This window comes from Sander lucioperca, chromosome 6, assembly GCF_008315115.2.
Source record: "Sander lucioperca isolate FBNREF2018 chromosome 6, SLUC_FBN_1.2, whole genome shotgun sequence".
NCBI classification, from domain to species: domain Eukaryota; kingdom Metazoa; phylum Chordata; class Actinopteri; order Perciformes; family Percidae; genus Sander; species Sander lucioperca.
The window spans coordinates 19749945-19772310 of record NC_050178.1 but is presented as its reverse complement, the minus strand read 5'-3'; the positions used below and the strand labels follow the sequence as shown (position 1 = coordinate 19772310).

At 41.6% G+C, this 22366-nt stretch overlaps 1 protein-coding gene across 12 annotated transcripts in view; it reads right to left on the bottom strand.

Annotated features, from left to right (window-relative positions):
- Nucleotides 1-22366, bottom strand: part of ptprt (protein tyrosine phosphatase receptor type T) — a 447834-nt gene that overhangs the window by 33933 nt on the left and 391535 nt on the right. For 9 of the 12 annotated variants that reach the window (XM_036001937.1, XM_036001938.1, XM_036001939.1 and 6 more), the window contains 4 exons: nucleotides 3873-3958; nucleotides 3140-3176; nucleotides 2393-2490; nucleotides 204-320 (listed from right to left, as the gene is read on the bottom strand). In XM_036001937.1, coding sequence (XP_035857830.1) covers nucleotides 204-320; nucleotides 2393-2490; nucleotides 3140-3176; nucleotides 3873-3958 — 338 coding nt within the window. The remainder of the gene's footprint in view (nucleotides 1-203; nucleotides 321-2392; nucleotides 2491-3139; nucleotides 3177-3872; nucleotides 3959-22366) is intronic. The other 3 variants (XM_031277206.2, XM_031277212.2, XM_031277213.2) reach the window with 1 other exon arrangement.

Here is a 22366-nt window from a genome sequence, read left to right as displayed (position 1 = left end):
CTCTGGTTGGTTGTAGTGCTATCCTATTGCGTGCAGAGGGAATTTGAAAGACAACCATTTATCCCGCCCCTTGGATTGAGCCCTGTCAATGGTGAGTTCCCAGACCCAACATCTTGATGTGGGTCTGGCTTGTCAGGCTAATCAACAGGTGCATCAGTGTGTGATATCAGGGAAGAAAACAGTTTAATTTGGATGATGTTTACCTTTTGGACGGTGAATGTCCGTATGACGTATTCAGCCAGGGGTTCAGTTTCTATCAGCGTCACCTTGATGTCTCCGTAAACCTCGGTCTCATCCGGCCAGTAACGCACACACTTCACCTGGAAGAGACAGTTCACATTCAAACTATGTGGTTAAGTAAGTATTACATGCCAATCATCATCACCCAATGAGCATTAACATGAATGAATAACATGAGCACTCACCATGAATAATATAATAGATGAATAATATCAAGATTGCTTCACCTGCATAATTAATTTGCTACTCAGCAGACATTCATCATTCCACATTTAAAAGAAATTGATTTGAAATTACTGGATAACATCGTGAAGTCATTTAGAAGCCCCAACTAAAGGCACCCTAAGGCTGTGGTATTGTGGAGACAGATGCAAGAAATCCAGTTGTAACAAGGGTACACATCTGGATCATCAGATGTTTGGAGTCCTGAAAACCATCAGCAGGCTTTTGCTCCAATTATGCTACAAGATTGGTGTAAACATTTGGTTCGTAGTTTCATTATTGTTAAAATCAGTGGTTCCCAAACTTTTTTGTGCTGACACCCCTTCTTGTAGATAGAAATAATTTCAAGCGGAAGTAGAATTAGGTTCCTTAGATGGAATTGTGTACTGAATTATTGTCTTTGTTTTGGTAGTTGTGGCGTTTGGAGTACCTTTATTGTCTGCCTTACGTTTATATGGAAGTCATTTCACAAACTTGTCCATGCTTCGCTAGCAGTGCAGCAGAACCATGAATTATTATTTTTTTTATATATTGCTCACATTGCATAACCCCCTTACCCATGTTATAACTGTGCCCCCCCCACCACTGGTTTATGTGAACTTGGCTGACTCTGTGACACTGTCAAGAGTGTGAGCACTGATCATCAACATCCGTCTGCTCAGACTGTCCTTCCCAGAATTAAACAGCATTCAAAATGTATCTTTGTCTTCCATAGCAGAGCAGGTGAGTAGCGTGAAGTTCTTATATCAGCAGCGTTAGGGAGAAGGTCCTGGTGGGAGCACAAAGTGTCTGACCATACTGGAGATCAGGATTTGCATCCTCTCCCCACCAACAGTCTGTGCATTCTTCTTTACATGCTTTTAAGTAACTGGGTTACGGTCGGCTTTCTCCAGCAAGCTGATTTCTTAAACATAGCGTAAATAAGAGACATGGTGTCCATAATCAGGCGCGGGGATTACAGAAAAAAACCCAGCTAAATTTCTCCTGGAAAACGCCGATTGTTTTAGCCATGTACTGTGTGTGAGCAACTAGGGCTGGGCGATATGGAGAAAATCAAATATTACGATATTTTTGACCAAATGCCTCGATATCGATACCGCGACGATATTGTAGTGTTGACTATTGGTTCTTTTACAAAATATTTACACAGTGAGATTTTTGATAAATAATCATCAGTAATGTGGATGTAATGACTAAGTGGGTAAAGGCAAATAATAGAACAGTTACAACAGTCTGGTAAGTTCAGAAAATGACATCACTTTACTGTAATGCAGCCTTTAAAACCAGGAAAAGACAACACTCATGCCATATTACGATATTACAATATGTAAAATCTAAGACGATATCTAGTCTCATATCACGATATTGATATAATATCGATATATTGCCCAGCTCTACGAGTAACCAGGTTTCTAATCAGCTTTAAGGAAGTACGTAGAGGACCCAAACAGCATCTTCTATCACTAATGCAGTTATTGAAAGTGAGCCATGGTGCCAGAAAAGGTTGGGGTCAGGGGATACCAATCGGATTACTGACCTAGTATACACAGATTTACAGTAACCAGGTTACTACAGTGGTGGAATGTAACAAGGTACATTTACTCAAGTACTGTCCTTAAGTACAAATGTTGAGGTACTTGTACTTTACTTGAGTCTTTTCTTTTCATGCCACTTTCTACTTCTACTCCGCTACATTTCAAAGAGAAATATTGTACTTTTTACTCCACTACATTACTTCATATACATTGGGTCACTTTTGATTGATTTGTTTGATTCTGTTTAAACTGTAAGTGCGATCAAGATTATGTGAATACAATAACACTTGGTACCTTAAATGAATGAATTCTATAATGCATCTACAGTTTTATCCGGCCTCTTAATCAACCACACACATACACACATTTTGTAATCTTTTGGATGATGAACTCACCCTGCCCACCTCCACCAGGTTGGTAACCATGACGATAGAGGCCGAGTTTTCCTGCCAGACCATCCTCCAGAAATCCCTCACTGTCTCTTGCATGGGTCCTGGCACCCACACACACACACACACACACACACACACACACACACACACACACACACACACACGAGTGCACACACACACACACACACAAGTGCACACACACACACACACACACACACGAGTGCAAACACACACACACACACACACACACACACACACACACACACACACAAAAGTGATATATGAAGATACAGATACACACAAACTGAGTACATGTGTGTATAAACACACCCTTATTCCAACGTCATGTAGAAATACATCACCACTGACAGGGCAGACTTACACAAACACACACAAAAAACACGCACACATGAACGAGGAGCCACACATGCACACACACATGCACTCACACACTATCAATCCCAGATAGTGGTTAGTGGGTTTGAGGTAATGGGGTCTTAAATTTGTCAGGGGGATTTTATACGGTGGTTTAGATTTAGGAGGTTGTGGTAATAGCCTTCCAGCCCGAAAGGACGACATGCACCAGGTGGCTGTTACACGCACACACGCAGGCACGTGCGCGCACACACACACACACACACACACACACACACACACACACACACACACACTCACTCAAACACTCACTCACTCCTGTTCGTATCGGCATACATGTAGACTCACACACACTCATCATGTCAGTTTAATTACCTTGTGTGGCGATGTAATGTCTGGGTCTATGGTACCCCTGTGAGACAGAAAAAAAGTGAGGCATATAAAAATCTCTCCATACTTCCGTCATCTCCATCTTTTTCTTTTCCTCCAAACTGTCCTCATTTCTCCAATTTTTACTGTTACTTTTCCTGTTTCTACATTATTTAAATTTTTTTTCTCTCCTCTTTCACCTTTTCCCAGGTTATCCATTTCCTGTGTCCTCCCAGATGGACAAAATAATATAGTTGCATTTCAAAATCAACATTGTACCACCTCTTTTTCTCCCTCCAATCCTCTGCCAATCCTTCCTTCACCATCTCCTTATTCCTTCATCGTTACATCCCCTTCTTACTTTACTGTCAGTTTGTCTCATTTCCTTCACTTCTTTGTACCATTGTACTTTACTACTGGCAAAATTTGCAAAAAATACTACAATCTGAATGTATTTGAACACATACAGTGAGTTTAAACCTGCGATAACTAATGTTTTGGAGGTCCTCCCATAAAATATCCAAATAACTCTTTGGAGGTCTAAAATTTAGACCTCCAAAGAGGGGACATTTTGCAAAGTGAGGACACATTTTATAGTTCTTACCTCCTCTCTGAGGGTGAAGACTTGGTGTTATAATTAGGTTTAGGTAGGGTTACTATATTGTTCCAGTTCTTTACTCCCCGGTTCATCACAAGCATACAAGTACAAATGTGCGTGTGTGTGTGTGTAAACACTCACATCAATGTAATTGGCGTTGATATAGTCAGAGTGGGGGTCTCCGTCCAGCAGCTGCAGTCGGACTCTGGTGTGATCGTCTGTGGGGTCAGATAGCACAAAAATACAACAGGCCTAAAGTTACATTTACCCACAGATCGGAGCAGCTAACTGTCTGGATGGGGAACCAACTCACTAACCAGGCCCAAAGTTAGGAGAACCAGAAACATGACAGCTCTGGCTGTTTGTTAAAATTCTTAAAAAAGGACCCATGTTTACATGTACTGTACCAACCAAGCAACCTGTAGTCATGCAAAGTCAAACAGTCCTCTCTCAGTAGCAAAGACAAGTCGTGGTTGAGCAAATAAAGCTTGTCACATTTGACACAAGAGACTGCGGTTCAAGTCCAGTCTCCATCAACAGTGGTTTCTTATACCTTTACCTAACAAGTAGGTTTAGCTTTCTAAACCTAACCAAACCGCAGCCATAGAAATGCCATATCACAAATTGAACAAAGCTGACCGACAATTCACTCATCCTATAATCACAACTTCTGACTGACTGACTATGTAAAAAAACGATTAAAAAATAAACATGGTTTGGTTCAGTAGTTTTAAGTAGTTTTACTTTTTCACTTCAGTTCATTTGGCCCCAATTCCATTCAGAGGAGCTGAATTGGCATGACAGAAAAAAAAAAAACATAAAAATAATTAACATTTTGTACTGCACTCCCAAATGCAGATTTATAACAAATAGTATTTGAATAAGTCAAGGCGATGAGACAAAAAACATGTTCCCATTAGAAGAGCTGCTTCTCTCATCAACGCTAGATTATTTACTGCCAAATAATCCATGACCAATAACCATGTGAACAGCAATGGAAATTTTTAGATTAATGTCTCTATTTTCATTCTGGCCACTGTTAAACACTCGAAACCCTCTGCCTCGTCATCCCGGTGGACGGTCGTCAGTCAGTACATCCTGACCCAGAGCGTCAAAAGTGATGTCAAGAGCCCCGACGCTAAAGGAGACTTTTAGCGTGAATGTCAAATGCTAAAGGCACATGACCAGGCATCCGTATTTAATGCGATGGGAGAGAGAGAATCTCTTGCAACTACCAGAAACGGGCGGAGTATACATGCTGCCTCCTGTTTAGCCCGGCACGCTCATGCCCAATATACGAGGATTTTCACAAGATATATAAGGTTTGGGCGTGTTAGTTTAAACAGAGGTTAGTACTTCTACTGAAGCTAAAAACACTTGTGTGCATGGAGATCGCTTTTGGCTGAAAACTTTGCTTCAAAACCAAAACATAGCAATGTAAATGTAGCCTTAGTTAGCTCAACGGTTAGCTCACTCACCGGAGCCGGAGTTAACCGTTCTGACCAGGATACAGGCGTCATCAGCGGGCAACCTCTGTATGAGTAGACGTGTTATAATCCCTGTAATAAGCAGGATAGTGTAGAGCGAGCAGGTCATTATTTCAAATTGAACCCCTTCACGCTGATTCGGGACCCCGATGAGGTTCGCAATAATGATCGGCTTGCTCTACATTATCCGTCGCTTATTGATTTAAATGGAAAGAGCACACTTTTGCTTAATGCCAGCTGGATGTTTTAAAGCACTCAGAGAGCTGAGCACTAGGGGTTAAGAATAATTTAAATTTTACTTTTAGAAACAAACAGATTTGTACGGAAGAGGATTAGGGCCACATGTGAACATTTTTTTAATTGAGTTCTGAGTTTAAAGTCAGAATTCAGACTTTTTTTTTTTAAGTCTAAAAAGATTTTTTTTTTAAGTTTTTCTCATAATTTATTTTCAGAATTCTGACTTTAAGCTGAGAACTCAATATTTTTCACATGTGGCCCCAATCCTCTTCCGTAGATTTGTACCAATTCTTACATTTTATGGTTGCAGCCACACTACAACAACTACCACTACTTACAGATTTTTCAAATATAGATTCCATAAAGTACACCGCACCAAAACTAACTCAGTTTTAGCCCCATGTTCCCTTTGAACGTCAATTATTTAGTTCTGGGCTCTAATAGCCATCCATAGTATTCGGACACATATGGAGGTGATTATGTCTAATGGCAGGCAGTGATTTTGTTTAGTCGTACCATGGCAACGGCAGGTAATTGCAGATGAAGCAGACATGCTTTAGTCTGATTATCTTCATTTTTTTTAATATGCTCCACTTCACCCCTTGCATTTTCATTCTCTGAGACGAATGAGAGAGGAGGTGGGTAAATGGGAGATAATACGGAGAAAACAAGAAAAGGAGAGTCAAAGAGAGGTAAAAAAGAAAGAAAAGAAAAGGGTGGATTGGCAAGTATAAGGTGGAATGAGGAAGAATGATAATAGGGGCTGGGAGAAAGGGGAGATGGGAAAAAAAATAATGGGGGAGCGGATAAAAAAGGGATCACCTGTGTGTTTTTTTTAAGTCACTGAAATGCTTATGCTTATGACTTTACTGATTGATGCAATGTTACAGTGGCGCGCTTGAAGCAAGCACACAGCTAGCCGGCCACGGTTAGCCTGCAGGGAAGACTTCTGAACGGTGTCAGAAAACGAGAGATCAACATTTTCACATCAACACTTTTTTCTGCTTTTGAAGATCTTTGCTTCCTGAATTTCCCAAGTTGGTATTACAAAAGCTAATAATACGCTGAAAAGCTGTTTATATGCAGCAACGCAAATGCTAATGATTATTCTATTTTTGATATATTGTGTCGCCTGTTGTACTTGAATAGATAGCACTGACAATATCTTGCACTATGATACCATTGCACCTGTCTGCATTTTTTCCACACCACTCCTTTAATCAATCAATCAATCAATCAATCAATCAATCTATCTATCTATCTATCTATCTACAGCCTATACCTTTACAAAATAATTATTTTGTACAGGCAGGATCATTTCTTTTTCAGCCACACTGAATCAAAGCTCACATTCATCTGTCTCAAAGAGAAATTCAGCCTGGAAAACAGAGAAAATTTTTATGCGCAGATCTACTGTTGGGTCGATGACTCACACCTTCAATTGGTACCCATTTCATCAATGTTTATAGTGGGAGGCATGGAGGCAATCATTTTGTCAAGTATGCGTTAACATTTTTTTGTTTGTGGTGATTATCTAGAAATAGATGTGTGTATTTTCTTTTCATGGTGGACACAAAATAAGGCTTCTTTAGTGGAGTAAAAATAATTAGAAGTAGTCTAGCAAAAACAACTGCAGAGACGATTACTTTAAACCCTCTTTTAGAACCCATGTGGATAAATAGCTCTGATAAAGACTGTGAGATTCAGTTAAAAGATGAAAAGGGTATGAGTGGACCCAGTATTAAGATGAAGGTAATGATGGTGATTATTATTGATAGTATTATTATTGTGAAACTACTATTTCCTAGGTCCTACCCTATACACGCCAGAAAAAGTCTGCAACATTGTTTTAGCCTGTGGGGTTCTGCATAACATCACGCAGGAAAACAGGGTGCCATACATGTAGAGATGGAGCCAGATTACCTGATGCCCAGAGAGCAGTGTCCAGCACAGCCCCAACTGGGGGCTTTACGAAGGAGAGAGGATATTATTCCTCACTTTTAAAAGGTATAGTGTTATGTTTAGCAATGATATTCAATACAGGAAACATGACGATGCACAACGCACGCTCTCCCTCACAGCTCACGGTTGCCTGGCTCTGACTCATGAAAAAAAACACAAGTAAAATAAAAGACACTGCATAAACTCCGCTACTGTGTGTTTATTTAAATACAGGTACACCATGTAGGCCTAAGAGACTGATATATAAGCCTGTATATTACTATGGGGACTATAGCATACATATGTCAAGGATGTATACATTAAATAAACTTCAGCTGGAGTCCGATTTACTACGGCAACACTGTTGACTGCATCAGTAATCTCTTTCCATTCTGCATTCTTTCTACAGCCTTTAATACCAGTTTTCAGGCTGCCAAATAGTACACATGTTGCACGTGAACCTGAGATATCAGGGTTTCAAGCTCCACCTCTGAAAAGTGCCGCTTCTTAGCCGGATTACGTCTCGCCATGTCGTAAATTGTAGGGGCGAGGCCTCAAAACCGAGAATATATTGGGGCGTGATATTTAAATTACCATCGTTTCCAGCCGCTGCATTTATCGATGTACGACCATTCTTACGCTCTGATTGGTGCGATATGAACGTTTCATGAATCACACGTGAAGCCTGTCGTAAGATGATTTCTGCGCTCATATATGCGCTGGTTTCTATGATAGATTGATAAATAACGGCTATTATGTTTACGGCATTTCCTCTCTAACTGGAACGTTTTGGGACTGATTGGTGGAATTGCTGTGGACGAAGTACACATGGCGGTACATTGGTATTTTATTTATTAATTTCAGGTTTATTTATCAGGGACAATGCACACTAATAATACATAAAAAGATGTCAAGTGTGCCAGAATTAGCAAAGGAGGCTATTTTACATCTGCTGTCCCTGGACTGAAGAAAAGAGTTAAAAGGATTAAGCTATAAATAATACATAAATATTTAGCCCTATACAATAAAAGTTGATTATACTAAAAAAGTCAGAGTAAATGAGGTTGTATCCAGCTAATTTAAATAGCTCAAGTTACTGTATTGTGCGCACTGTTAACTTCATGTAATATTGTATGTGGCGTTTTCTTTTGCGGGGTGCAAATGTTCCACCAAAACAAGTTCCTTCCTGAGACTATTCTGCAGAGCCACCGTCTCTGCGTCCGGAGCTTAGCGCCGCCCAAGACGATTGTGATTGGTTTAAAGAAATGCAAACAACCCAGAGGGTTTTTTTTTTCTTCTCTTCTTCCAAAATGTATCTGTGGTGCAGTCTGTCCTTACTCCACAGAGCTGTGGAGATAGGTCTGGCAATGCGAGACTAGGACCATCCTGAAAGACAAACTGTGTAACTCTGATTCCATGTGTCTACCCTCTAGGCAACCCTGAAACACAGTACCGTGATAGACAGAGAAGCCTGAGACGTTTCACCTTCAATTCCGTTCCCAGGATTTACCCCAGAAAAGTATTAAAATCTAACTGTAAGTATGAGACACGAGCCTGGAATGCTGGTGTGGTAGCAAATCACTTACAGGCCCATACACCAGGCCCATCTCCACACTGTGGCTTTTTGATCCGCTATATAAACATCACTTGCTCCACCGGTACTAAATAATATCACTGGACATTAATCCTTAACGCAGAATAGCTAGCATAGAATTCCCCGCCCTTGATTATCATTTCTAGGATCACCTTGAAGAGAATTATTTGTACAGCTTCTATCAGAGTCATTTTCCAGCTCTGGCTGAGCGGCAACAATGATGGCAGCATGACTCCACTCTGCCGGTACAAGATACTGTCATCAGCCATCAGCACACCCACTCTCTCACTCACAACTCTCTCTCACACACACACACACACACACACACACACTCACACTCACACTCGCACTCGCGCCGACACATATCACACACTCCCACATGTAGAAACAAACAACATGGGGTAAAGTCTGCCAGCATTCTGTTTTTTCTTGATCTCTTTTCCTCTTCTGACTTCTACCACTTCTTCTTTTCCTCCTTTTTTTCTGTCTCATCTGCCTCGTCTTCCATTTCTTTTCTTCCCCCTTTTCCCGTCTGATTCTGTCCACTGTCCCTGCCTCCCCTCCTCCTCCTCCTCCTCCTCATCCTCCTCCTCCTCCGTTCTTTCCCTTCCTTGTCTTCCTTCATTTGCTTTGTTCTCCTCCTCTCCCTCTCTCTTGCCCCATACGGTCTCGCTCCTTCAGACAGCAGTAATTACACAGTGCTAGTGTCAGAGGCTGTCATAACACGAGAGCCACCGATATGAGGCTGGTGGGAGGGAGGGGCCCTTTTTGCTTCTCTCTGCCCAGGGAGGGGAGCTTCTAATTGGGCTAAGATGGCAGGAGGTACTGGCTTGCAAACACTGCAGATCTGGACACAGGCCACAGGTTTAAAAAGGCTGACTGTGTGTGTGTGTGTGTGTGTGTGTGTGTGTGTGTGTGTGTGTGTGTGTCTCTCTGTGTGTGTGTGTGTGTGTGTGTGTGTGTGTGTGAGTGAGTGAGTGAGTAAGACAATTGAGTATTTCTTTGAATTAGTCTCAGGGAAAGTTATTATGTCCCGGATTATGTTTGTTTTTGACGTATCACAAATAAATTTCTTATCAAAGTCTGCGTTCAAAGTCCGCGTAGGGAGGAGGGAGGAGGTCGGGGTGGATGGATGGGTAAAAAAAAAAAACAGACCTTTCCCCAGCAGACCGCTGTTCATGTCCCGAGTGAAACCAAAAGTCAATGTTTACGTACGTTAGTTAGCTTATGTAACATTCTTAACTTACGTACTTAACCTACATATATAAGTCACATAACAAACTTAGGTAACACTTTACTTGAAGGTATCTACATAAGAGTGACATGACACTGTCATGAACATATGACACTGTCATGACACAGTCATGACACATGAACCCTAACCCTAACCCTAACCAGAACTTGTCATGACAAAAACCGAATGACACTTACTAAACTAAGCATTATGTCATAAATGTTTATGACTTCTTTATAATGTTTAAGACACGTTCATGACATTGTCATGTCACTCTTACGTAGATACCTTCAAGTAAAGTGTAACCCAAACTTATTATTTTAACCCAAACTATCTTTTCATAAACCTAATCAAGTACTTTTGTTTTAATTCACAACATTAACCATGTGTTTAAACAAAGAATACAGGAAGTTTAAGCTAACATTTTGCTGTCAAATATAAACCAATCACATTCTCAAATACACGTGTGTAACACTTTAGAGGAGTCACTTAAGCCTGATTTTACGAAGATAGTCTCAATTCAAATTTAAATGTAAACCCAATACTACAACAAATATTATACAAAGTCTTAAAGAGCCCCTTATTATGCTCATTTTCAGCATCATATTTGTACTCTTGGGGTCTACTAGAATAGGTTCACATGCTTTGATGTTTAAGAAACACATTATGTTTCTCATACTGCCCACTGCTGTAGCTCCTCTGCCTGAAACACTCCGTCTGAGCTCTTGGAACGCCTTCCTGAAAAGCCCAGTCTGCTCTGATTGGTCAGCTGGCCCACTGATTGGTCAACCAAATTCAAACAAGCCGCTGGGCGGGCTGTGCTTGCTCAGGCAGCACCAATGGGCAGCACATATGAAAAACTGGGATGGCATTCTTCAATCAGTGACATCACTGATTGAAGAATTTGAAACAGGAATGTGGGCGAGGCGTTTTCAGGAAGTTGAGAAAAAGTGCTGTCTGTGGCAGAGAAAGCTCCATTTGTTTACATACACAAACAAACTTAATAACACACTAGAAGACAGGACACATCCAAAAAAGCATAATAGGGGCTCTTTAACAATTTGGTTCAAGCCTGTGTCCTAGATCTAGATCTGGTTATAGATGTATATTGAGCAGATATGTGTACTCAGGCTCATGTTGGCATCTGCACTACTGGCATAACAACAAAGTCATCAGAAGCTATGGTGTCCAAGGGCGAAGGATCACGAACCCATTACTCATTAATGAGCTCCACTCCTCTGCTGAGTCTCCCTCTCCTCATAACCTTGCGACTCTCTCCTCTCCTTTCTCAGCTTTAACTTTGGTTCCATTTTCTCTCTCTCTGTGTCTCGTCTTTTTTTCTCTATCCTCTTCCCTCCCAAGTCTTGTCATTACCCCGGCAGCCACTGTAAAAGTTTTGATGGGGAGAACTTGTTAACTGTCAGGGGTCCAGAAAAGGCCAAACAAAATAGACGTCTGTGTTTTTATATCAGAGAGATTCACGGGAGCAGCCGAATGCGGCAGAGAGCTGCAATTTGGAGACATCAGATCAGATTGTATGTACTGAGAGCCTGCACACAGCCGCTGCACACAAATAAAATGAGCAGGAACCACAATGTCTACATCTGTGTATGTCCTTTGGTCGTGGTCTTTTATATAAGCCATTACGGGTTTATACCACACCCTCACATGTATTTTTGTATTCCTTCAATGCAATTTGTATTTCATGCTCTGTGTAACAAATAAACTAAACTAAACCGGTACCTAATGAATGCAGTCGTCTCACAACAGCAAACAGGAGCAGCTGTACTGGTCGTTCTCATAGATCAAAGGCCATGATGAGGTTTTCCGTGTATATATTACCAAAAATAGAAGCCACATACTCAGTATTGAGAGTAACGCGTTACAAAAGTAGCGCAATTACAGTAATGTATTCCTTTTTGCTGTAACGCAGTAATATAACTAATTCAATTTCGGTAATATTATACCCGTTACAATCTCAGTAACGCAAGTTACAACACATTTTAATGCAACATTTAGTGGTGTTTTTTTTTTTAAGAATTCACCAACACCGCAAAACATTTCTTCACAGGAAATAAAAGAAAAGCCGCGAGTATTATTTCCTGTTGCTGTATTCAATGGTTGAGATGACTGCAGAGACAGATACATTTGCGAGATGGATATTATTTTCAGGAGTTATTACGATGAGTTGAAGTGAGCTGTCCCGTCTCTGTTCCCCGTGGTCAGAGCCAGAACCAGAGACGGTACGGACAACATCTGTGTCCCAACAACAGGTGACGGTACGTCAGCGCGGACAGCAGTGTGTCCGAGCTGCTGACAGATAGAAACATGTCGGGAATTAATGTTAAGGCTTGCTACACGTAAATATCATTGCATTTTATCAGCCATGGAGAGTAACCATGCCGTACTTCAATACAACTGTAAGGTACTTTTAATTGAGTATTTTCATTTTCTCCTACTTGCCTATTGTATGTTTTACTTCTCTGTTTTTATAGGTTCAGTTACTTTGCATATCCATATTAATTATACAAAATATGATGTATTAAAATGGATAAAGAGGAGACTTTATTGATCCAGTGGTGAAATTCACAAGCTACCTGCCAAGTCAAAGTTCCGCTGTTATTTTGGTGAAAGTAACGTAAAGCATTACAATTCAGAGACAGTATTATTGTAATATAACTAATTACTCTCAAATTACAGTAACTAGTAATCTATAATGAATTACATTTTGGAAGTAACTTGTCCAACACTGCACAAACAGTAATATACTGAAATATATTAATTAGAGCAGGAGATAATCAATAGTCATTATGGTCCGGCTCCATGAATATACTGCCTTTTTATTGCTTTATAATGCCAGTGTCTAGCCCCGATTGTTCTCGCTTGATGAGGCAAAAGACATTTAAAAAGTACTTAGGTTATATAATGCTGAAATCCTCCCATGAAAACACAACTAATTAAATTCTTCAACCCTGCATGGCCACGACTCGGCTCATATTTGAAAATGTAAATTATCTATGACCTCCACTGAACTATGTAGCTGATCAGAGACTAGGCTCTCTGCTACTGCTAAAACTCTCTGCCTCAGCTTTCTCAACTTTCCTTTTTTTTAATTTTACATCCCCAACTATTCAAAGATTTAAAATGTTTTTTCTACTCTTACAATAAAAAAATAAGAGGACATTTTCTTTCGGTAGAAATCATTTATGGGTGTTTACGAGCCCCGCGCCACCAAGACAGAATATTCTCACCAACTATGATGCCATTTTGTTTCTGATTTGATAAAATGTCAAGTGAATGTGTCTTTGTGGTTTGGGAGAAAGGGTTTGGCAGCTAAAGGATGATGTGGCTGAAACTATGGTGGCTTAGGTTTTCAAGAGCACTGGGCAGAGTAATTGTTGGGTCATAGATATTGAACAAAAACCTTATCAACCTCCTGCAGATATGGACATTTGAGATATGAGGCGGTTAAAACCTCTACTTACTGCCTCTTTTAAATCCCATTGTCTTTCCATCTGCCTGCAAAGAGCTAGAAAGTGTAACAGAGCTTTCTATTGGAGAAGGAAGAATTTAATGCTTCAATATGCCAATTAGGTTTTATTTCACAACACTGCAGAGATACTATAGGATATACTGTAGATAATACAGTATCTCAGTGGCATTAATGCAGATTTATTTTATTGTTTTTTTCTTAAGTCAAAAGTTAAACTTATGAGCAACAAAAAAGAAAAAAACTTAACGAGATCCTGAGCAACATATAAGCAACTCAGATAATATTGTTCATGTTCAAAAGGGGTAGGAAGCAGTTGAGAACTTTTTTTAATCCTACCCCCTCTTAAAGCTATAGTGCGTAGTTTCTGTCTCCCCCATGAGGAATCCCCCCCCCCCTACCCCCCTCCCCTCCTCCACACAGTTGCTAGTAGCCTAGGAGGACACGGAGGATTAAAAAAACATGATGGACTCTTCAGAAGAGGTCGTTATCTTCACTTGATTTTCTGCACGGGAAAGTCACCGGGTGACACCAATCTTCTGAACATAGCCATGCTGAGAAATACAGAGAGAGTTGTGTGGAGCTGATGATCATTTGGTGATGGCTTGAATGTAACGGACGTTCATTAATATCAAAAAGTTACGCACTAAGGCTTTAATTTTCATTATTCATGGCTAATAGAAATTCAAATTGCATCCATTAGAAGCATGATGAGAGATTTCTGCTACTAAAATACTGTATCATCGCACACCCTCTTTATCAATCAAATCCCGTCTCCCTTTGGTTCTGCATGTATTCTCTGGGATGCTGATGGAAGTTAAAGGATCATCGGCATTCAAGTGGTGTAGGTCAGGGGTCTTAACTGAGAAAGATGGATCAGGGACCCCCTATGACTATATACTGTATACATTAAGTTGCATATTAAACTGGGCCTACAATAACATGTGGGCAGCCTAAAGCCTTTATACATACCATTTTAGTGCCTAGAACACTAAGCTGTTGGCATGATTTTATAAATCATCTTTTAATGTTAACCATACATCTGGCAGAGTGAATCCTCAGGATTAAATGGATCTGTGGATGGCTACCTTAGTGACTACCTTACCCATAGGCCAGTAATCAATGTTATTGTTTTTTTTCACAAATAGGCTGATTTATATTTGCTAATAATAATATGTTAGATTCCAACCCAGTCTCACGGCAGTTCGTGAAGCGGTCACGTTATTTAATCTATTGATTCGTGAACAGGACACGATTATGTCTTTTTTTTTCATGTGGTGAGCACAAATTTTAATTTAATGTATTTCAATGGGAAGCATATTTCATGATCACAGCACGACTACGGTGGGGAATAGTATGAAAAGCCAAAAATCCGCATAGGGAGCTTGGTTGGGATGGTGGATGGGTCAAACAATACAGGACTTTCACCCAGGAGACCGGGGATCGCGTCCCGCGTGTGGCTTTTTATTTCCCCATTGTTGACGGTTCCTTTCCCTGTTCTTCTTTCCCTAAACACAACCCTCCCGTTGTTATTGCGTGTCCCCCAGAGACCGCGATTTGTGTCGGTGTGTGGCGTGTTCTTTCCCCCGTTCTTCTTTTCCTAAACCCAACCTCCGTATACATGCTTCCCATTCCGTGCTGAGCACCCAGAGACTGCGGGTCGTGTCCCGGCGTGTGACCTGTCCTTTCCCCGTTCTAAAAAAACGACATAATCGTGTCCGGTACACGAATCAATTAATTAAAAAAAAGTGTGACCATTTCACGAACTTCCGTGAGACCGTGTTGTAGATTCACGTTAAGACAATTTGATTTTTGAAAAAAAAATTCAAAAAATGTTACAATAATTTGGTGGCCCCCGTGCAGTAACTCTGAGGACCTCCTAAGGGGTCCCAGACCCCTTGTTGAAGATCTCTGGTCTAGGATATGAAGCCTGATGTCCTTGCCTTCATTGCTTGTCACTCAAGTGTTTGAAAAGGCATTAGCTGGATGCTCAGAGGCGTTTGGTAATTGTTGCACTCCATAAAGCACCAGTAATTACACGTACATGTACAGAAACATAAGGAATAAAGGTTTAAAACACTATCTAGCAGCTTAACATGACAAGTCACTCGTTAACGACACCTCCGTAAACAGCCATAACTCTGTTAAAATGTCCACATAAACAGATGGTGCTGGTATTTCACAGAGAGAGAGAGAGAGAGAGAGAGAGAGAGAGAGAGAGAGAGAGAGAGAGAGAGAGAGAGAGAGAGAGTAGACAGTTGAAAGTGCTGAACAAGATGTTTTACTCTTCTGTCCTCTCCTTTCCTCTCAGCTCCTCTCTTCTTTTTTCTTTTTTTTCAGTAGCCACTAAGAAGGGATTGTGTCTGTCACAGATATACTTAATCAGTTAACTCCCTATGGAGCTCAACTCACTCACGGCACACACTCCGCTGTCTCCCCGGCTCAAGGCATTAGGGAATTTAATAGCATGTGTGATTGAGTGTAAGTGTGTGTATGTGTGCGAGATTGAGTAGCGTGTAAGTGTGTTAAAGTGTGTCTTCACTTTCCCCGTATGCTCTGGAACATTTTTAAAATGAGTGTTGAAAGGTTTGTGTGTGTCTGTGTGTGTGTGTGTGTGTGTGTGTGTTTGAAAGTAATGTTTCAATGTTCAAGTGATGTGGGTGTTCCAGTGTCAGCAACTGTGTATTCATGTGTGTGGAGCCTCTGTGTCAGTTTGCATATCCACATGCACGTGTGTGTGTGTGTGTGTGTGTGTGTGTGTGTGTGTTGGAGGGTATTATAGTGTGTAATAGCCTATTAAGAGCAGAGCTCCCTGCAGCTGATGTGTCAAACAACTCAAAACATTGTCGACTAATACACACAAACACACACCTCAAGATGCTGTTTCCAGCTGTTTGAAGGCTGTCTGGGGTAAAAGAGAGGGAGGGAGAGAGAGAGAGAGAGAGAGAGAGAGAGAGAGAGAGAGAGAGAGAGAGAGAGAGACGAATGAGAGGGAGAAGGAGAGAAAGATGGAGGGAAGAAAGAACAGCAGCTTCTTTACACTTTAAAGTTACACAGTTGTCAGTGTATCAGTGTATCGTAACATTAAACCATATAGTCGGTTTCACTGAGGCTATACAAATGTGGAAATGACAAATCTGGATGTCTGGCATCCATTTTCTCCATGAGAGACAACAAAACAGCATCTTGAATTTCACTATTAACTAGTACAGTGCCCGTTCAAAATGTGCCTGTTTATGGAACGGGCTGATTGCTTGGCCAGTGGTATTGCTGCTTGAAGCTTTCTCCAGAGCCATTGTACCCCAAAATGAGAGAGAGAGAGAGAGAGAGAGAGAGAGAGAGAGAGAGAGAGAGAGTTGTCTTTTTCGTCAACATTACATTACATGTCATGTCATTTAGCTGACGCTTTTATCCAAAGCGACTTACAATTAAGTGCTTTCAACTGTGAAGGTTCAAACTCCAGACAACAAGTAGTAAGTGCAAATACATTAGCTTTAAATAAGCAAAGCTACAAAGAGACATATGAAAGTGCAGGTTCAAGTATTTATTTATTTATTTCTTTTTTTTGTTTTTTTTTATCCGAGGTGTAGTCGGAAGAGATGTGTTTTTAGCCTTCGGCGGAAGATGTGTAGGCTTTCGGCCATCCTGATATCGATGGGGAGCTCGTTCCACCATTTGGGAGCCAGGACAGTGAACAGTCGGGATTTCGTTGAGTGATTAGTTCTCCCTCGCTGTGAGGGGGCAGCCAGCAGTTTGGCTGATGCAGAACGAAGTGGGCGGGTTGGGGTATATGGTTTGACCATGTCCTGGATGTATGCTGGGGCTGATCCGTTCGTGGCCCTGTAAGTCAGTACTAGTGTCTTGAAGCGGATGCGGGCCGCAATTGGTAACCAGTGAAGAGAGCGGACGAGCGGTGTAGTGTGAGAGAACTTGGGGAGGTTGAAGACAAGCCGAGCTGCTGCGTTCTGAATGAGCTGCAGGGGTCGGATGGCGCATGCAGGCAGGCCAATCAGGAGGGAGTTGCAGTAGTCTAGACATGAGATGACTAGAGCCTGAACCAGAACCTGAGCCGCCTTCTGCGTTAGAAGGGGACGTATCCTTCTGATGTTATGCAGCATGTATCTACACGATCGGGTGGTTGCAGCTATGTTAGCAGTGAAGGAGAGTTGGTCGTCAAGTGTTACACCCAGGTTTCTAGCAGTCTGGGTGGGGACTACCACAGAGTTGTCAATTGTTATAGTCAGGTCTTGGGTAGGAGAGCCCTTCCCTGGAAGGAAAAGGAGCTCAGTCTTGTCGAGGTTGAGTTTCAGATGGTGTGTAGACATCCAAGAAGAGATGTCAGTCAGACAGGCCGAGATACGTGCTGCTACTTGAGTTTCAGACTCAGGAAAGGAGAGAATTAGTTGGGTGTCACCTGCGTAGCTGTGATAAGAAAAGCCGTGCGACTGAATGACAGACCCAAGGGAGTTGGTGTACAGAGAAAAGAGGAGGGGACCCAGGACTGATCCCTGAGGAACGCCAGTTTTGAGTGGGCAAGGTTCTGAGCTAGATCCTCTCCAGGTTACCCGTTAGGTTCGGTCGGCCAGTTAAGATGTGAGCAATGACAGAGCAGAGCCTGAGACACCCAGATTTCGGAGTGTCGAAATGAGGATCTGGTGGTTCACTGTGTCAAAGGCAGCAGAAAGATCCAGAAGGATGATGATGGAAGAGAGAGAGGTTGTTCTAGCGATGTGAAGCTGCTCAGTGACAGCAAGGAGGGCAGTTTCTGTTGAGTGGCCAGCCTTGAAGCCAGACTGGTGGGGATCAAGAACATTGTTCTGGTGGAGATAGGTAGAGAGTTGATTATAAATGGCACGCTCAAGAGTTTTAGATAGAAATGGAAGAAGGGAGACGGGTCTATAGTTATTTACATCAGAGGAGTCGAGTGTTGGTTTTTTGAGCAGTGGGGTCACTCTTGCCTCTTTGAGGGCATCGGGGAAACAGCCAGTTGACAAGGAGATGTTAATGAGATGGGTGAGGAAAGGAAGGAGGTCAGGAGCAGTGGACTTTTTGCCACAGTCAGCGTTGGACGGCGGTGTTGTCTCGTCTTATCGTTAACAAATTTAACCCTTCAGCAGACATGTTAATTTCCAAACAGGCTTTGTGGCTGCTCCAAATTCCAAACCCCAAGTTCGTTGGGTACCCAGGAAACCAAGTGTGAAGTAGATTGGATGAACGGTTCATGAGATATTTCAAAGACAGACCACACACACACACACACACACACACAGAGGTTTCCTGATTTATTAAATTTCACTATTAATCCTTTAGACCCTTAAAGAAGCATTCACTAACTCGTTCCAATGGACCGCTCTCTTTCAAAAACCAAAAGCAACTTAATATAACTCAACCTTCTCCTTGCTTTGGTACAGTAAATGTGTGGCAATGTGATTTATATGGGTGTATATCTGTGAATATTTCTCTTTTGACAGCCACCGCCATCAAACCTTTTCCCAGTCCGTCGACTATCCAGAGGTGATTTACACTCTTCCTTTTGGCACAGACTCACACAATTGTCTCAGAGGACTTTACAGCCTGTACAACATAGAGAGCCCTGCACATTAGACTCTCCATCCTTCCCCCGCATCCATTAAGTTTGACAAGAGACCTACTTGTCCCGTTCTTGTGCCACATGTCAGTTAAACGTACGTCCCTGACCCAGAGCGTCAAAAAGTGATGCCAGAAGGCCCGACCAAGCACGTCTAAATATGACGCCAAAGGAGACTTTTTGCGTCAATAACAAACGCCAAAGGAACCTGACCATGCGTCACTTTTTGGGGATGGGAGTAAGACTGTGTTTCACAAGAGACTATGGGCCCTATCTTGCACCCGGCGCAGCGCAAAGCCTGATGCAAGTGTCTTTGCTGGTTTAAGACCGACGCAGTTGTCAATTTCCCGTCCAGCGCCCTCAACGTTTAAATAGCAAATGCACCTTCGCCCATCTGTGCGCCAATGGGCATGCTGGTCTTACCGGGAGGTGTGTTCAGATGCATTCTTGGCGTATTGCTATCTTGAGGCAGCGGGAAGTGATAACGCCATTGACCAACAAAAACAAGTCAATAGCGCAGCATTTCATTGTTATTTTAAACAGCAAATGCACCTAGGCTCGTGCACAGCGCGCACACACTATGCTTGTTACACACACAGGGAAGCGCAGCAGCACACAAACATGCAAAAGATTAAATATAAAAATATTACGGTGCAAATCCGCCATCATAATTGCAATGCGCCAAGGTACAAACGCGCCTGGCTTTTAAAGGGAATGGGAGATGATACTCTGATTGGTTTATTGCATGTTACGCCCAAAACACACCTATGAATTAATGAAGACACTAAGTACAACCTTTATGAACCATGCGCCCGGCTAGCAAAAGTGGATTTGGACACGCCCTAAATGCACCCCGCGCCATGCGCTTCACGCCGTGCGCTTAGATCATTAAAATAGGGCCCTATATGTACGAATGGTTCATGAGAACAGCCTGCAATATATCCTGTTGGCCCTTCTGACAGCAAATCATCTTCTTTCCCACTGACCAATTGACACTCTCTTCTCATTAGTGTCCCATTTAAGATTATTCGAGGGACATCGTCTCTTCAGTATAATAAAGTGTTGGTAGCAGCAGGCCATTCACAAGCCAGACAGAGAAGGAGAAGTTATCTGCATATAAGTGGCGGTATAATAGCACACTGCGACTCATTAGGTTTATGAGAAGGGAATAAGCGGAGCCGCGCTCAGCTTGTTCCTTCGTGTCATCTTCCCGGTTTAAACGCAGAAATCCGAAACGAAGACTGTCACAACGGCAGCCTGATGATCCACTTTACCGACTTGTTAGCACAGGAGTTCAGGGGAAGGCTATGTGCTCTGACAGAGGGCAAGTCAAACTGGATAGGTGGCTAAAAAGAAAGTTCAAATCCTCCTTCAGTGGGTATATTGTCTAGACAGAATCACATCTCATTAATTCTGATTTGTTCGTCAACAATCAATTATCGTCATTATCAGCTATCAACGAATATCCAATTGACAACCCCCTGAAGTGTTCGAAACATGCAATATAATCACTTACAATCCTACCCCTTCTAATTAAAACCACAATCATCACTTCATCGCCTCCCTCCGCCACCTGATGCTTTTTTTTTTTGGGGCGACAAACAATTGTTAAAAATCAGCATCGTATTGGTATTACTGTGTGTCTTTTACCCCCAACTGCGTCTGAAGAGGAACAATGATTAAACAGCAATCACCGTATCAATAATACCACCGCTGGCGTTGAAAATCAGCCTCATTATCGCAATTATCTGTTTGCTTCCCTCCTGCTGGGAGCTGCAACACAAACCATTTCATCATGTGGTTGTCAGGTTGTGTATTATTTTACACTATGGAGAAGAAGATGTGTCTCTCCGTCACTCTTTCACGACTAGAATTGCTATTTTACGCAAAAGAATGAACATGAGAGAAGAAACGTTACCCAACCGCATCTTTAAATAATAAAAATGTACCCTAACCACATCTTTAAGCCCTGACTAAGGCTGGGTATCTTTTAAAAAAAATAAAAATACCGGTTACTGAACCATAATTTTTTTAATACCAATTTTATGAAATCCTAAAGAAGATACAACATATTACCGCACAAATATTTTTAGAGTTTTTCCTGCGTGTCTCTACGACATGTAATGTTAGTCAGCCAATCAGCAGAATTATTAGATCTTGGTAGAAGCATGCTGCATGCTTATTGGCTCACTGACACTGACGACATTTGCTTCTTAGGTTTGAAATGTGGTATTTAATTACGAGGCATTTTGTGATATTCCATACTAAGGAGGCAATTCATTCGGTGCCTAAAATGTATCTAATTCCGTACCCAGCCCTACCTACAACAGCATAGGCCTACTTTTGTATACTTTCTTTATATGTGGCTGTTCTCAGTGGTTCAGGTTTGGTCCCTCAGTTTCAATTATGTAAACTCTTAATGTGACAGGATACAGTGTAATTTTAGACAAAAGGGTAATTCCAGCTTTGAGAAAGACCTTTTCTTTTTACAAAATGACAATTCCCCCAATGAATCTATGGCCCCGACCGCTCTTCATTTTTTAGATTTAGCAATGCAGATAGATTTTTAAATGGGAATGTGCATTTTTTAAATGATTGCCTTGAAAAAAACAAAAACTTGAATAGAATTTTCCAAAAACAAAAATCAGATCACAAATTCCTCTTATTGTCCGTCTGCAGGTGAAATAATGTTGCAACAGTGCTGCACTGCTGCAAGCAATCAAGCACAAACTAGACTGCTGTGATCTGTACAAGCCTGAGTGCAATGTGTGCGTGTGTGTGTGTGTGTGTGTGTGTGTGTGTGTGTGTAGACTGCAGGTATTGAACTTTCTTATTCACTGACTTTGTATGTACTACTATGTGCATACAGAATGTGTGTTTATTTGTATGTGTGTGTGTGTGTGTGTGTGTGTGTGTGTGTGTGTGTGTGTGTGTGTGTGTGACAGCTTGGGAGATGCTAATATTTGTTGTGGTTCTTTGGTCAAACACTTCAGAGGAGTATTTGGCATTGTGACTTCAGAGCAGCTCGGCAGACGTGTTGAGAATCTGCGCCAGGATGAGAGAGG